At 38.8% G+C, this 18,190-nt stretch overlaps 1 protein-coding gene across 5 annotated transcripts in view; it reads left to right on the forward strand.

Annotated features, from left to right (window-relative positions):
* LYPD6B (LY6/PLAUR domain containing 6B) overlaps positions 1 to 17,948 on the forward strand; it is a 123,504-nt gene extending 105,556 nt beyond the window's left edge. For all 5 annotated transcript variants that reach the window (XM_038422587.2, XM_038422589.2, XM_038422586.2 and 2 more), the window contains 3 exons: positions 1,107 to 1,205; positions 8,038 to 8,168; positions 13,727 to 17,948. In XM_038422587.2, coding sequence (XP_038278515.1) covers positions 1,107 to 1,205; positions 8,038 to 8,168; positions 13,727 to 13,891 — 395 coding nt within the window. In that variant the 3' untranslated portion in view covers positions 13,892 to 17,948. The remainder of the gene's footprint in view (positions 1 to 1,106; positions 1,206 to 8,037; positions 8,169 to 13,726) is intronic.
* The last annotated feature ends 242 nt before the right edge of the window (positions 17,949 to 18,190 follow it).

The following is an 18,190-nucleotide window of genomic DNA, read 5'->3' on the forward strand; positions in this document are numbered from 1 at the left end:
GACATTTGGAATCTCCTCTAGAGTTTAAAACAAAACATTCATTTGTGTGCTTCCAGTGGTTGCTCAGTATCATTCCTAACATTTGAGATACAGTCTGAATGAAGTTGAACAGAGAGGGAGAGAAGTGTTTTCTTTGATTTGTACTTTGATAATCAACAGTTTCAGATTTTGGATGCTTTTGCACTTTTATGTCTCCAAATGACTTTATTTTGTACAATGTAAATGTATGCAATGGACTATCCATTTCTGTTTGTTGTACTGCTTTTTTGTGGGTGGGGTAGGGAGGTACGTGTATTGAACACTTTTAAAGTTAGCACTAAGTGAAAGTATGAAAGTTAGTACAAAGTTAAAACCACTGTCGTAGCTGGGAAATCAGCTGTCAGTAATAGCATCATATGTCTGCTTCTTACCTTGCACTCAAATTACTCTCCCTGTGCACCCAACTGGATAAGAGTATCTGTGATATAAAGGATTAAAGTGAAAAAGTAGTGATGTTTAGCAGGTGGGGTGTTTGATGCCAAACTGCTTTAAAACTCCTGTATGTGTGTCTATAAAATGCTATAAAAACAGAATTTGAAATCAAACTCACTAATCCCTAATTGGCAATTGTTTGTTCAGAGTTGGGGGCAGTGACTTGGAGCTGGTTTCAAAGCAGTATCTGCCACATCTAGGGAAGCAAAAGCTGATTAAATGTAGATTGTGCAACAGTGTACATAACTGCATATACAGAGGAGATATGTGTATCTTGTATGTTATGATACTGTATATGTAATGTGCAATAATACACTCTCCATTTAAATAGTGTTTTGCTTGTGAGAGAGAATGAAAAGGCCGGGAAATGTTTTAAAGTTAAGGCATGATGATGTTAGTACAAGAAATAAAAGCTTCTATGGTAAGGTAGAAATAGTTTTTATTTACCCAATAGATTGACATGAACTGTATATGCTATTCTTATACACCTGTATAAACGTGTGAACATGTGTAAATATAAACATTAGCGTATATATAAGTATTTTTGTCTAATAAATGTAAAAGCAAGCACTTTTTGTTTGACATTTTAATTTTTTAATATTTGCAAACTTAACATACTTATTGTATTTTTAAAGCCACTCCATTTCCAAACAGCTTTAAGTGTTTCACCTGTGCAAATGCAGTTGACAATTACAACTGTAACAGATGGGCTGAAGATAAATGGTGTCCTGAAAGTAAGTGTGCCTGTCTTAGGGAGATTCTTTAAGGTATTTAATTTTGTTTTTCCACTGATTCAACCATCTCTCAGACAGCTAGTTATATAGGATTAACATACCATCATACTGATGCCCTGGGGATAGAATTAGTAATAATGAGTCTTATGGTTTCTCTTGAAATGGATATTCCAGCCATTTGAATACGCTAAGCAACATTGCAAATCATGTTGAAGGTCTTGTATGTTTAGGCTTACAGTAGAACCTCAGAGTTATGAATACCTGAGGAATGGAGGTTGTTCGTAACTCTGAAATGTTCATAACTCTGAACAAAACATTAAGGTTGTTCTTTCAAAAGTTTTACAACTGAATATTGATTTAATACAGCTTTGAAACTTTACTACGCAGAAGAAAAATGCTGCTTTCCCTTGATTTTTTCATAGTTTGTTTAACACAGTACTGTATTTGTCTTTTTTTTTTTTTTTTTTTTTTTACTTTTTGTCTCTGCTACTGCTTGATTGCACACTTCAGATTCCAAATGAGGTGTCAGAGTAGCAGCCGTGTTAGTCTGTATTCGCAAAAAGAAAAGGAGTACTTGTGGCACCTTAGAGACTAACAAATTTATTAGAGCATAAGCTTTCGTGAGCTACAGCTCACTTCATCGGATGCATTTGGTGGAAAAAACAGAGGAGAGATTTATATACACACACACAGAGAACATGAAACAATGGGTTTATCATACACACTGTAAGGAGAGTGATCACTTAAGATAAGCCATCACCAACAGCAGGGGGGGGAAGGAGGAAAACCTTTCATGGTGACAAGCAGGTAGGCTAATTCCAGCAGTTAACAAGAATATCAGAGGAACAGTGGGGGGTGGGGTGGGAGGGAGAAATACCATGGGGAAATAGTTTTACTTTGTGTAATGACTCATCCATTCCCAGTCTCTATTCAAGCCTAAGTTAATTGTATCCAGTTTGCAAATTAATTCCAATTCAGCAGTCTCTCGTTGGAGTCTGTTTTTGAAGCTTTTTTGTTGAAGTATAGCCACTCTTAGGTCTGTGATCGAGTGACCAGAGAGATTGAAGTGTTCTCCAACTGGTTTTTGAATGTTATAATTCTTGACGTCTGATTTGTGTCCATTCATTCTTTTACGTAGAGACTGTCCAGTTTGGCCAATGTACATGGCAGAGGGGCATTGCTGGCACATGATGGCATATATCACATTGGTAGATGCGCAGGTGAACGAGCCTCTGATAGTGTGGCTGATGTGATTAGGCCCTATGATGGTATCCCCTGAATAGATATGTGGACAGAGTTGGCAACGGGCTTTGTTGCAAGGATAGGTTCCTGGGTTAGTGGTTCTGTTGTGTGGTGTGTGGTTGCTGGTGAGTATTTGCTTCAGACTGGGGGGCTGTCTGTAAGCAAGGACTGGTCTGTCTCCCAAGATCTGAGAGAGCGATGGCTCATCCTTCAGGATAGGTTGTAGATCCTTGATGATGCGTTGGAGGGGTTTTAGTTGGGGGCTGAAGGTGATGGCTAGTGGCGTTCTGTTGTTTTCTTTGTTGGGCCTGTCCTGTAGTAGGTGACTTCTGGGTACTCTTCTGGCTCTGTCAATCTGTTTCTTCACTTCAGCAGGTGGGTACTGTAGTTGTAGGAATGCATGATAGAGATCTTGTAGGTGTTTGTCTCTGTCTGAGGGGTTGGAGCAAATGCGGTTATATCGTAGCGCTTGGCTGTAGACAATGGATCGAGTGGTATGATCTGGATGAAAGCTAGAGGCATGTAGGTAGGAATAGCGGTCAGTAGGTTTCCGATATAGGGTGGTGTTTATGTGACCATCGCTTATTAGCACCGTAGTGTCCAGGAAGTGGATCTCTTGTGTGGACTGGTCCAGGCTGAGGTTGATGGTGGGATGGAAATTGTTGAAATCATGGTGGAATTCCTCAAGAGCTTCTTTTCCATGGGTCCAGATGATGAAGATGTCATCAGTGTAGCGCAAGTAGAGTAGGGGCATTAGGGAACGAGAGCTGAGGAAGCGTTGTTCTAAGTCAGACATAAAAATGTTGGCATACTGTGGGGCCATGCGGGTACCCATCGCAGTGCCGCTGATTTGAAGGTATACATTGTCACCAAATGTGAAATAGTTATGGGTCAGGACAAAGTCACAAAGTCACAAATCCGCACAGACACACCCCTGGAGCCAGGACCTGGGGTATTCTATCTGCTACCCAAGATCCATAAACCTGGAAATCCTGGACGCCCCATCATCTCAGGCATTGGCACCCTGACAGCAGGATTGTCTGGCTATGTAGACTCCCTCCTCAGGCCCTTCGTTACCAGCACTCCCAGCTATCTTCGAGACACCACCGATTTCCTGAGGAAACTACAGTCCATTGGTGATCTTCCTAAAAACACCATCCTAGCCACTATGGATGTAGAAGCCCTCTACACCAACATTCCACACAAAGATGGACTACAAGCCGTCAGGAACAGTATCCCCGATACTGTCACGGCTAACCTGGTGGCAGAACTTTGTGACTTTGTCCTGACCCATAACTATTTCACATTTGGTGACAATGTATACCTTCAAATCAGCGGCACTGCGATGGGTACCCGCATGGCCCCACAGTATGCCAACATTTTTATGTCTGACTTAGAACAACGCTTCCTCAGCTCTCGTTCCCTAATGCCCCTACTCTACTTGCGCTACACTGATGACATCTTCATCATCTGGACCCATGGAAAAGAAGCTCTTGAGGAATTCCACCATGATTTCAACAATTTCCATCCCACCATCAACCTCAGCCTGGACCAGTCCACACAAGAGATCCACTTCCTGGACACTACGGTGCTAATAAGCGATGGTCACATAAACACCACCCTATATCGGAAACCTACTGACCGCTATTCCTACCTACATGCCTCTAGCTTTCATCCAGATCATACCACTCGATCCATTGTCTACAGCCAAGCGCTACGATATAACCGCATTTGCTCCAACCCCTCAGACAGAGACAAACACCTACAAGATCTCTATCATGCATTCCTACAACTACAGTACCCACCTGCTGAAGTGAAGAAACAGATTGACAGAGCCAGAAGAGTACCCAGAAGTCACCTACTACAGGACAGGCCCAACAAAGAAAACAACAGAACGCCACTAGCCATCACCTTCAGCCCCCAACTAAAACCCCTCCAACGCATCATCAAGGATCTACAACCTATCCTGAAGGATGAGCCATCGCTCTCTCAGATCTTGGGAGACAGACCAGTCCTTGCTTACAGACAGCCCCCCAATCTGAAGCAAATACTCACCAGCAACCACACACCACACAACAGAACCACTAACCCAGGAACCTATCCTTGCAACAAAGCCCGTTGCCAACTCTGTCCACATATCTATTCAGGGGATACCATCATAGGGCCTAATCACATCAGCCACACTATCAGAGGCTCGTTCACCTGCGCATCTACCAATGTGATATATGCCATCATGTGCCAGCAATGCCCCTCTGCCATGTACATTGGCCAAACTGGACAGTCTCTACGTAAAAGAATGAATGGACACAAATCAGACGTCAAGAATTATAACATTCAAAAACCAGTTGGAGAACACTTCAATCTCTCTGGTCACTCGATCACAGACCTAAGAGTGGCTATACTTCAACAAAAAAGCTTCAAAAACAGACTCCAACGAGAGACTGCTGAATTGGAATTAATTTGCAAACTGGATACAATTAACTTAGGCTTGAATAGAGACTGGGAATGGATGAGTCATTACACAAAGTAAAACTATTTCCCCATGGTATTTCTCCCTCCCACCCCACCCCCCACTGTTCCTCTGATATTCTTGTTAACTGCTGGAATTAGCCTACCTGCTTGTCACCATGAAAGGTTTTCCTCCTTCCCCCCCTGCTGTTGGTGATGGCTTATCTTAAGTGATCACTCTCCTTACAGTGTGTATGATAAACCCATTGTTTCATGTTCTCTGTGTGTGTGTATATAAATCTCTCCTCTGTTTTTTCCACCAAATGCATCCGATGAAGTGAGCTGTAGCTCACGAAAGCTTATGCTCTAATAAATTTGTTAGTCTCTAAGGTGCCACAAGTACTCCTTTTCTTTTTGCAAATGAGGTGTGTGGTTGATCAGTCAGTTTGTAACTCTGGTGTTCGTAACTCTGAGGTTCTACTGTAGTATGTATTTGAATGAGTATTGTGTAAAGTATCTTTTTATAGAATAAGGAATCTGCTCACTAGAGTATGTATAACTAGAAATTCATTAATGTAACTCTACCATTTTTATGGGTTGGCAAGCTTGTATCAAGGATTTTAGAGGAATTTTTGAATACTGTAGTCTTAAAGCATAGGGGGTTGGACTAGATGATCTCCTGAGGTCCCTTCCAACCCTGATATTCTATGATTCTATGATTCTGGGTGGATGGAGGCCTTGTAGTGATGTGTGTGCAGTGAGTGGAGAATATAGAATTTGAGATTACGTATACAGCTGAATTCAGCCCTGTATACATTCTAGATTCAAAATGATCAAAGCACAGCCCTAGCTGAGACTTCCATTTAATTACTTAAGATAGCTAGTCCAAAGCTGACTGTAAAAAGTTACAAACATATCTCGCTAAACTGGGTGACTGGGTAACACAGCAGCAGATGAATTTCAATGTTAATAAATACAAAGTAATACAGACTAGAAAAAACAGTCCAACAATACATATGTGCTGAAACTAGGGGTGCTGCTGCACGCCCTGGCTTGAAGTGGTTTCATCCTATACAGGGTTTACAGTTTGGTTCAATGGCTCTCAGCACCCCCACTATATAAATTGTTCCAACAACTCTGCAACTATACATATAAAGTGATGGGGTCTAAATTAGCTGTTGCCACTCAAGAAAAAGATCTTGGAGTCGTCACGGAGAGTTCTCTCAAAATATTGACTCACTGTGCAGCAGCAGTCAAAACAGAATGTTAGGAACCATTTGGAAAGGGATAGATATGAAGACAGAAAATATCATAATGCCAATATATAAATCCACGATATGCCCACACCTGGAATATTGCATGCGGTTCTGGTTGTCACATCTCGAAAAAGCTGTATTAGAATTGGAAAAGGTACAGAGAAGGCCAACAAAAATGATTGGGGTATGGAACAGCTTCCATGCCAGGAGAGATTAAAAAGGCTGGGACTGCTCAGCTTGGAAAAGAAATAACTAAGGAGGGATATGAGAGAGGTCTATAAAATCATGACTGGTGTGGAGAAAGTGAATTAGGATGTGTTATTTACCCCTTCACTTAACACAAGAACCAGGGGTTGCCCAATTAAATTAATAGGCAGCAGGTTTGAACAAACATGAGGAAGTTTTTTCAAACAACCCAAAATCAACCTGTAGAACTCGTTGCTAGGGGATGTTGTGAAGGCCAAAAGTATAACTGTATTCAAAAAAGTATTAGGTGAGTTTGTGGAGGATTTGGTCCATTAGCCAAAATGGTCAGGGACATAACCATATGCCTGGGTGTATCTAAACGTTTGACTGCCAGAAGCTGTGACTGGTGATGAGATGGATCACTCGATAATTGCCCTGTTCTGTTCATTCCCTCTGAAGTATCTGGCACTGGCCACTGTTGGAAGACAAGGTGCTAGGCTAGATGGACTATTGGTCTTGACCCAGTATGGCCATTCTTATGTTATCCTCCCTCTTTGTAGTTTTATGCCAAATTAATCTGATATATATCATAAATCTCTATAAACAGACTCTGGATTCCTGTTTTCCAATCCTTTTTTCCTATTTTCCTTGTGCTTGTGAAGAAACAAGTAGTTTTATTAGGTTGTCTTTATACTTCTAATGTAATATTAGTCTTGTTTGCATTTCCTCTGAACTTAGCGGTTAACTTATCCAACATTGATTCATGGTGGGAAAACAATTTGCACTGTCAAATTATATTCCCCTCGTCAAAGCCAGCTATTACCTTAGTACTGTCTCCAAGAGTCAGCTGTTCAGGGGTAAAGGCTATTTCTTAATTCAGTTCCGCAGTCAAAGCTAAATGTGCTACCAAATCTACCATCATTCCTAGTGTCTTTTGCAAAATTAACCTAGGAGCTGAAACAATAACTTCTAATATTTAGTGCAGTTTTGTTAATTAGGGATGACTTTATAAAAGACAGCTATATAAAAGGCCTAATGCAAGGTTTATGCTAAACTGTAGGCATACATCATTGCTACATGTGATTTCAGATGTGTTGTATGTGAACTCTCAAAATGGAAAGTGTCATGTTAGTGCATCCATTGGTAGTGCAGACACATTTGGCAATAAGGCCTGAAGATCACACTTGGAAGAGAGAATAGCAGGGTCACTGAAACTAGGAAAGGTAACATAGCCCGAAGAGGGGAAAGGAGGAAAAATGTTGGAAGAAGGGGAGTTGGGGGCTAGGGGAGAGGTGGGGTGGAAGTGGGAAATGAAAAAGGTAAAGAAGTCTAGGTGGAGGGGAAAGGGAATGAGAAGTGAGTGCAAGAGGGAAAGGAAGAACCAGGAGAGAAGCTGCTAAAACTAGCTATCTAGAGATGAAGTGTTAGATAGATAGTACAAATCTCAATGACCTTTTTCATAAGTTGCAGCCTAGGGGCCAAATGGCACATTTAATTTAAGGTCTACCTAATACATCATGACTGTTAAATGACAATTTTTTGGGAATATAATGCCATCTTACTGCTCTAAACCCCACACAATCTCTAAATTTTCTAAGTGCAAGCACTTTATTGTAATTTGTCATTTAGTGAAAACTTTTGAAGTATGTGAAAGAACTCACACTGTATGAAAACAAACCTGATTTTGATGTATTTCTTAGATACAAAGTACTGCTTGACAGTTCATCATTTCACAAGCCATGGAAGGAGTACATCTGTGACCAAAAAATGTGCTACCAGGGATGAATGCCGTTTTGTTGGCTGTCACCCACGCAGAGAGACAGGCCGTACAGTAAGCATCAGTTTTTGTAATGGTGAATGTTTGTTTTAAGACATTCTAAATAAGGGTCGTGTTCAGCACTTGTTACTCAAATAACTACTGCTGGAGTGAATAACACCTGCCAAATGAGACTATCTAATGTTTGTCAGGGCTGGGTCATGGGCAGCCGGACCTTGTGGTCAGAGCTGGGGTTCACAGTCAGGAGCCAAGGGTTAGCTGGGTCAAGATACTGGGAGATCAGAGGCAGAAGACAAACTGGAGATCAGAACCACAGGTCAGATGCCATGAGCCAAGCCAGGTCAGGGCACCAAGAAGTCAAGCCAGGTGAGCAGGAGCAGGAGGCACAAGGTATACAGTCCAGAGCATGGTGGATCCCAATTGGTTGGAGACCATCCTGTTGCTGGTTTAAGTAGGTTGGCTACCCTGACATGTCAGGGATGGAGCCTCAAACTGGGGCTGGGCATCCTGGGTCAGCAGATGTCAGCAGGCTGCCAAGTGGAAGACTGAAGTGTGGCTTCTCCTATAAATCCCATGGATCATGAAAATGTTTTAGTAATGGAAGTCAAAGTTCTAGAACAGGACTCAGATTAGCATCTCTTCCTATTTTTCTCTGAAGAAGTTAAGCTGTAGTTGCGAGGGAGGGTCACATTTTTGAGTCAAACTTAGCTCAATAACACCATTTGTTATGGTGATTATAACATCAAGCTACCTTGTAGAGGATCAGAGTTCCAATTCAAACTTGGCCATTCCTTTACTAGGTGGCAACTGGCTGTCTTGCTCATAAAAGGAGTAGTTTTCCTTTGGAGAGGATGCACCTCTTGTAGCTCTATAGTGACCTTTCTGGCTGGAGGCAGCCATGTTCAGCTTTATTCAGTCAGAAGGATAATTTCCCCAGTGTAAGTCATGGAAACAAAACAACACTAGATTTCGGCTTTAAACTTGCTATATTTCTTTGGGCAGCAGTGTCGAGAAAACACTGCTACATTAAGGGGCTGGTGTAAGTTAAAAGGACCTATGTCTTACAAACCACAAGGGACTGAAACAAAAGCTGTATACCATTGTCACATTCTAGGGTGTAATCCAGAATAGTAAGGGGTTGTGTCACTGCCTGCCCCTCAACCTTGGGAGCCTCACAATGCTTGCTGTTGTAGTTCCAACCAGGGCTGCTCACAAACATACTAACAGCATGCAGGTCACACCCTGAGTGTCCGTGTACAGCTACAGCCCTGGTCCAGCAACTCTGACTCCAGCAGCCTATCAGCAACACCCCAGTCACACTCTGGCTTCCGCCAGCCTCGGTGACGACTTGCAGGGTGACTCCAACATGCTCCCAGTTCTAAACATTCCCCTCAACATGTTCTGCACTGTTCAGTCCTCTTCTGGACAGTTCAGATATCAAAGGTCCATTGCCCCGTCAAGGGTCAATATCCAACTTTAACTAGAGTTACCAAACACTCAGTTTAAACACACACTGGATTATTTTAGATAAAAATAAAACAAGTTTATTTACCGACAAAGAGAGAGGTTTTAAGTGAGTACAAGTGTAATCTATTAGTCAGAAATGGTTACAAGAGAAACAAAGAAAATGCTCTCTAGTACCTAAAACGTAACAAGCTAGACTTGGTTCAAGATAAAATCCTTACCACATGTTCCCAGCAACAGGACTAACCAAATTCTCAGGTCAGGATTTCCCCCCAAAGTCAAGGGGCTGGTTCTTTTGTCATATTAGGGGAGAGGGAGAGAATTTGGGGTGTTTTTGCCCCTCGTTTTTATAGTTCAGTCACCTTTTGAAATACATTTTCCTGAGGGTTACCCCTAGATAAAGTTCATTGCAGCTGTGAGAACAGAGACATGGAATCTCATGGTGAAAGAGGTTCCATGTTGTTGTTTGCTAAAATGCAGATCAATCTGTTCCTGGCCCCCTTCACTGCCAAAGAATGGCCACTTGACCAGTGATTGCCAATCAACTTTGACATCTGGCTAAAGGCATCAGCTTCTCGTTTGTCTTTGAGAAACCAGTTTACCCCCCCCAACACTTGTTCAGTATACTTATCCAGTATACACACTGTAATCGTAATTTCAGCTTATGTTCATAACTGTTAATATGCATGTTGCACATAGGTTACACAAGAATATTGATCTGTTTATTAGTTTTTAAATTATACCTTACAAGGCATATTTTGCACAAAGATTAATATAGTAATGTGTAGGGTGTGAATAGAGAGGTACTTTTGGTCACAACCATTTGTAAGTGGAGAAAAATGTACTACAACATTTGTTGATATGTTTGATTAACAAGATACTAGACTTTAAAACTTATTACTACATTGCTTTTGTCCCATTTCAGTTATGACCTATTTTAGCATCTGATAAAGTACAAATTGCTAAAATTACAGATTATTACTTTATATAGATGGTATAAACCATTGACTTCTAGGCCAATGCACTGTGAAAATTAATATCTTTATTTTAAAAAATATAGAGTACAGTATAATGTTGAAGTGTTGTGTAGTAGTGTGTTATACATACTGACTGACATAAGCAACCTTTGCTATAACTCTTGCTTCTGAAAAGGAAGTATAGCAAATGTTCTAGGTAAAATGGTTAGAATGTATTATATCCTATATAATACAGAACTGGAAGGATATTTTTGAAATCAGTGTCATAGTAAAATCTTTTAGCAGGATTTGAATCATCTTAGTGTGTAAGATTTCAGATATCTTGAAGATAGCAGGCAATCTGTATGTTAAATATGAAAGGACATATATATGCTGCCTTTGATCTGAGCACAGACTCCCATTGATGTCAATGAGTTTTGATGGATTGAGGGAAGTATATGGCCGTTAGGAGCTCCAGCCTGTTTTATGCTGCATTTTATCTTGTAAAATATACTAATGTTCCTTTGCATACAGTGCAAACTGCAGTGTGGAAATGGGTACACTCTGCATCTTCACACGCTCCAATAGGGAAATCAGTTTCAATATTTCCCCAAATAAACTAGTAAAGAAGATGATGAACATTAACAGTTGTTCTCTAGCACTGGAAATTTGACAGGAGATGCAAATGTAAAGATCAAAATACGAGATAATGCTGCATAAAAGCTTATGAGGGAAATTAAACATGATCATAGTCTATTTTCATTAAAAATGTGTGACAAGAAACATTCAAACCATGTTTGTGCTTAATACATAGGAAGGTGATAATTATGGGATGTTTTCCCTACTTCCTTATATGTTGGGAAATCTGTCAGACATAGCTAACGGTTAACTATCATCAGATCATGGTAACAGGAGTCCATTAATTACAATGCATGATAATGAGCTGTGAGAACAGTACCGTGCATGGTTTTGCAGATATAACTGGTAGTCCAACTCAGCTCACAGGCTACCAGACAGAAGTAATTAGTATTGCTGGTTGGGAATTTTCTGGCAAAATGGTTTGGTTTTGTTTTTTGGCTAAATGTTGATTTTGTGAAAACTGAAACTATTTGTGGGAAAGAGTCAGTTACAACAAATCTGATTTCCTAATTTTTTTTTGTGGGTGCGAAATTGAAATGGTTGAAAGGACTTTTCATTTCAAAATACTAGTTAATTTATGGTTTTATTTTTTAAAAGGTCAAAATCTAAATGAAACATTTTGATTGATTGATCCCATTCCAAAAATTCTTTTGGATTTTAGGTTCACAAATTTTTTTGAGATGTTGACTTTTTGTCAAGATTCAGGGTGGGGAAAAAATTTCAAAATCTGAAACTCTTGTGGGACAGGAAAATGGTTTCCTGCCCAGCAATGGTGATTAGCTTTTTTTTTTTAGTAATAACTAGGGTTGTTGATTGATCGCAGTTAACACACGTGATTAACTCAAAAAAATTAATCATGATTTAAAAAATTAAACACGATTAATCATAGTTCTATTCGCTCTGTTAAGCAATAGAATACCAAGTGAAATGTATTAAATATTTTTGGATGTTTTTCTATATGTTCAAAAATATTGATTTAAATTACAACACAGAATACAAAGTTTACAGTGTTCCCTTTATATTATTATTTTTGATTACTAATATTTGCACTCTAAAATGATAAACAAAAGAAAGTATTTTTCAGTTCACCTCATACAAGTATTGTAGTGCAGTCTCTTTCTTGTGAAAGTGCAACTTACAAATGTAGGGTTTTTTTGTTACATAACTGCACTCAAAAAAAAACAGTGTAAAACTTTAGAGCCTACAAGTCCACTCAGTCCTACTTCTTGTTCAGCCAATCGCAAAGACAAACAAGCTTATTTACATTTACAGGACATAATGCTGCCTGCTTATTATATACAATGTCACCTGAAAGTGAGAACAGGCATTCGCATGGCACTTTTGTAGCCGGCATTGCAAGGTATTTACATGCCAGATATGCTAAACTTTCAGATGCCCCTTCACGCTTCGGTCACCATTCCAGAAGACATGCATCAATGCTGATGACACTCATTAAAAAAATAATGTGTTAATTACATTTGTGACTGAACTCTTTGGAGAGAATTGTATGTCTCCTGCTCTGTTTTACCTGAATTCTGCCATTATTTCATGTTATAACAGTCTCAGATGATGACCCAGCACATGTTGTTTGTTTTAAGAATACTTTAACCGCAGATTTGACAAAACGCAAAAAAGGTATCAATGTGAGATTTCTAAAGATAGCTACAGCACTCAACTCAAGGTTTAAGAATTTGAAGTGCCTTCCAAAATCTGAGAGGGACGAGGTGTGGAGCACGCTTTCAGAAGTCTTAAAAGGGCAACACTCCAATATGGCAACTACAGAACCCGAACCACCAAAAAAGAAAATGAACCTTCTGCTGGTGGCATCTGACTCAGATGATGAAAATGAACATGTGTCAGTCCGCACTGCTTTGGATCATTATTGAGCAGAACCCATCATCAGCATGGATGCATATCCTCTGGAATAATGGTTGAAGCATGAAGGGACATATGAATCTTTAGGACATTGGCATGTAAATATCTTGTGACACTGGCTACAACAGTTTCATGTGAATGCCTGTTCAGGTAACATTGTAAACAAGAAGCAGGCATCATTATCTCCTGAAAATGTAAACAAACTTGTTTGACTGAGCAATTGGCTGAACAAGAAGTAGGACTGAGTGGATTTGTAGGCTGTAAAGTTTTACATTGTTTTATTTTTGAATGCAGGTGTTTTTTACATAATTCTATGTTTGTAAATTCAACTTTCGTGATAGAGATTTCACTGCAGTACTTGCAATGGGGGAATTGAAAAATAATCTTTTGTTTTTACAGTAAAAATATTTGTAAACAAAAATAAATATAAACTGAGCACTGTACAGTTTGTATTCTGTGTTGTAAATGAAATCAATATATTTGAAAATGTAAAAAACAACCAAAAATATTTAAATAAATGGTATTCTATTTTTTAACAGCGTGTTTAATCATGATTAATTGCGATTAATTTTTTTAATTGCTTGACAGCCCTAGTAATAACTCTTGCAATTGAAAGCATATACACTATAAACTTCTGCTGCAGCCACTCCTGCCTACCAATCTCCTTTTTATTAACAGGAATGCGTTTCTTGCTGTGAAGGGATGATCTGCAACATAGAAATACCAACCAATCACACAAATGCAGTGTTTTCAGTAATGCATGCTCTGAGGACATCAGATGGCAGCAGGAGGACAATTAGCATTCCAGTACTTGCATCAGTCATAACAATTATGTTGTTATGATGCAGCTTTCCATGTGCCAAATGTGATTCAGAAGGATAAACTTTCAGGGCTCAACATGAAGCTATAAGAAGAACGTTTCAGTTTGAAGAAAGTCTCCAGCCCCCTTCAGATTATAGAAGATGGTAGGAAAACATGGGCATGCACATCATGAAGTTTGTTGATCATTTATTGAAAATTCTTGCAAAGAATCTGAAGTATTTTAAAAAAAAAACAAACTGGTGACCAGACACTATAGGAAACTTTAACCAGTTATCTGAATTCTTCATTTGGTGGTGGAAGCATGTGTACACTCTGCACATTACTTGAACAAGGAAACTGGTTGTCTGTAGGCAGTCAGTTTACCAGGTGAGATAAAGGGATACTTCTAGATGCAAAAGCTGTGCCAAGCTTATCTCAAGAGAAGCCACTTTTTTTCATAACTTTGAGTATTGACTTGTAGTGTTGTAGTCTCTTGTCTGCCTTATTGATGAGAAAATGTTATGTTTAAGTTCATCCTTTACAATTTTCCATGAACACCATGTTCACTGAGAACAAGGTGTCTAAGAAATAGACAAAAGTGCTTTTTTGAATTCAGTTTTGGTCAGAACTTCCATGTCCTATGGAAAAACTGAAAAATATTTAAAAAAAATTTTCTCTCCTAAAATAACATTGTGATCCATCCTCAGATTATAAAATGATGAATCCACCAAAAAATAAATAAAATCCTAACAAAAGATGACCAACTGCTTAGGCTCCTATGAGTCTCTATTTAGGCATGTAACTAAAAGCAGTCTGAAAGAGTGCTGAGTACCTGTATCTCCCGTTGTCTTTGATAGGATTTGTGGGTGATCAATTCTTCCAGATACCTCACCACTTTATTTAGGAGCCTAACGTTAGGCACCCAGCTTTGAAAAGTATGGCTTAAGTTTCTAAAAATAATGTTGCCAGTCTTACCCTTTTTTTCCACAGTTATAGTAGATTTTTTTGTAAAGCCTGGTTTATTGCATATTTTGACTAATGTTGCACATCTGACCAGTTGGAAAAATAAAAATGGTAGAATTTAGGTTACTGTTGCATGTTACAAAAAAATCTTTGTTTTCCTTTGTAAGCCTTGCAATGAACAATGTGTGTGTCATATTTATGTGTATTCTCATCCCTCTGGTTCAAGGGCTGGATACTTTCAGATTCACTGTCTCTCTCTTTCACATGAAGTCAATTTTGAAGACTGATGGAGAATGATTTCACTTACTTTGTCAGTATTCGGTCTGATTTACAACATATGCCAATGTTGACTATTTTTGTTGTTAATATTTTGGCTCAGATTCTCGGTGCTTGCAAACTCCCTGATCCTGTGTACCAGCATACGTCAGCCCTGTCCTGAGCACAACCTCAAGGCTCCCAGGAGTCTCTGGGACCTGTGCTGATGGTTATGGATGGAGGGAAGTTTCAGCCATGCCTCCTTTTTTGCCCAAGCTTGTGCCCAGAGTCTTCACTTACAGGATCCACCATCCCCTTTGCACTGCAGCATGGTCATCAGTCTGACCCATACAGTTTGAACAGAGCACTGTGTTGCATTTTTTGTTTCAGAATTTTTTTTGGTACTTTATTTGTGAATTCACAGATGTAACCACTAATAAGTTAGACTCTTCTGATTTTTCATCATCTTCGTTTTTCAATAAAGTTTTCTGTGTAATCAGAATTGGTTGAAAAATTGAGGGGGGAAAAAGTTGTGAAAATTTTGTCCAAATATTTTTGTAGGATTTGTAATTGAAATTTTCAGTGCAACATAAAGATTTCATCAAAAATTGAATCTCTGAAAATTTTGACCAACTCTGTAGTTTCAACCTGTGGTGTGTCGAATCTTTTTTATTTCTCTCCAGCTTGTTTAAGTACACTTAGCTATTAAAATTTTAACTGGCAATTGGAAAACCTACTTTACTGATGTTTTCAAGATTGATGATGATCTACACCAACAAATATCCAGAGAAGTTCTTAGAATGGTGACCCTTTTTCTTCTATTTTTCCTGTATGCAAATATGTGACAGTCTAAAATCTATCTTCATAATCTGATGAAGAGGCACTTACAAAAAATAATTAGAGTTTCAATAAGTTACAGATGGAAAAGATCATTCACTCCCTTCGCTTGCCAATGCAGGGTTCTTTCCTGCCATCTAAATCTAAATATTTCAAGCAATGGATTTTTGACATCTTCTTATGGAAGACCGACTATTCCAAAGTCCAACAGATCAAGCTATAAGGAAGAATTTCCTAGTAATGAGCAAAATGTTTCTTTCTTTAAAGGTAATGTCTTTTAATGCTTCTTTAATTGTTTTATCAGTCTAGCAGGTAATGACAGATGTAGCTGAGATCACAACACTTTCCATTATTAGTTCCTGGTTTTAGGTTTCTGTAACATTCTCTTTTAGGATGACATTTTCAGGACTTGGTTCTCTGCTCGAAGGTGAATTCTTCAATAAAATTAAAGCAAAATCTTTTCAATGGTTTTCTGAATTCTGAAAGCGTGTAAAAATACACTTTCCTGACTTCTGCCTCTTAACCTGCATACTCCTACCCCTGGCAGCCCTCCAGGCTTGAGGTGCTCCCTCAAATTCTGTTCCAGGGAATGATTTGTGCAGTTGAAAATGACAATATAAAGCTTAACAAGGCTTGTGGCCTTAGATGAGTTTACTGTAAATAGTTTAAGAAGATCTAAAACTTTAGATTTGTTTGTTCTGCAAATAAGATTCCAAACTACACAACTTGGGAGCAGAGCGAGGATCTTGAAGTACTGGCCAGAAGGTTGGCCATGCTGATGCTACTTTAAGATTTTCTTGAACTGATAAGATTATCTCCTGTGCATGCACAGGTGAGGAATGCAATTGACAATAATAAGAGGCAGTAGTTCCTCATTGGCAGTCTGATGCTTGTTGAATCCGCACATGTGCAGGCTGCTAATGATATTAATAGGCTCTAGTTGGCCTTGGTTAATTGGTGCCTGTTAGTTATAGAACTGTTTTTTCCCCTATTAAGAAACTCTAGGAAATAAATGCAAAAAAATGTCAATTCAAGATGAGGGTTGCACAATTAAGCACTCAGATCAGGAGATGTGAAAGTTAAGATTGATTGTGCATCATTGCCTCTGCCATTTTGCACATACATAAAACTTCTATATTTGTGATTGTATTTTATCTTGGACATATTTGTGAATCTAAGTTCTTAGAAAAAGATTGTGTTCTAGTGTGTTAGAGAAATAGGATGTGATTACATAATTTAAGACTGCATCACGATGGGATACAGGGGTTTCATATTAAAGCTTAGCTTTCACATTTTTTGACTTTATAAGGCTTGCATGTGGAATCATGTTATATTAATGTAACATTTTTGCATTTAAGAATAGGTTAAAATATGGGCTACGTTCTACCCGCAGTTGTCAATGTGCAAGTCCTATTAATTTCGGTGGGAGCATCTGGGGGCACCATTTGACTCTAGGAGTATGATTTTCAGTAGCTAGGCATTACATGTACTTAAGCACATATGAATGTTCTCCTACCAAACAGGCATTAAATGTTATTGCGCTGCCATCTGTGATGGGCTAAATGTCTTTTGATGCAGCAAGCAATCATTAAAATCAATGGGAGCCATACTCAAGTGCATCCCAGGACAGAATGATCCCTTTGTATTCTGCTTTGAAATAAAATTAAATATATGTTGTGAAATCCAATCCATGAAGTTATACCAGGGTTGAATTTGGCCCTTGACTGCTATGAAGATTAAGATACCATGACCACAAAATGGTTATCCAAGATTGTAACAAATAGGACCCAAAAAGGATATTGCTCTTGTCTTTGAAGTAATTTGTACAGTTGAGTGATAAACAGCTTTGTTTAAATATTGCATTTTTACATTGTACTAGGGACAGTCTAGAGTTGATTGTTTTTACAAAGTTTGAATGTATTTGGAACAAAACATCTTCAACTATTCAATGTTTGTGTCTGTATCAGTGTTTCTTATCTCTGTGTTCCTGTTTCAAGCCTCCTTTGAAAAACTGGCACTTTTGATTAAAGGTATTAAAATATTAGTTGGTGGAGAATATTTATATATTGAAATAGCCAAGAAGAAAGAACTGAATTTTGCCACTTAAAAAAAATTAAATAGTGTGGACCAGAGTCACTCTTCTTAGCATTTTGACTCCAGGAGGAGTCATTCCAGTCCGTCGATTCCAGTGCACTTATGTATTACTCAATTTGATAAGTAAGAGTGGCAGATTTTGGTATTGTGGGGTTTATTGATCTAGAATTTGAGGTCAGATTGTGATGCTTA

The sequence above is a fragment of the Dermochelys coriacea genome, chromosome 11 (genome assembly GCF_009764565.3).
Source record: "Dermochelys coriacea isolate rDerCor1 chromosome 11, rDerCor1.pri.v4, whole genome shotgun sequence".
Lineage (NCBI taxonomy): Eukaryota > Metazoa > Chordata > Testudines > Dermochelyidae > Dermochelys > Dermochelys coriacea.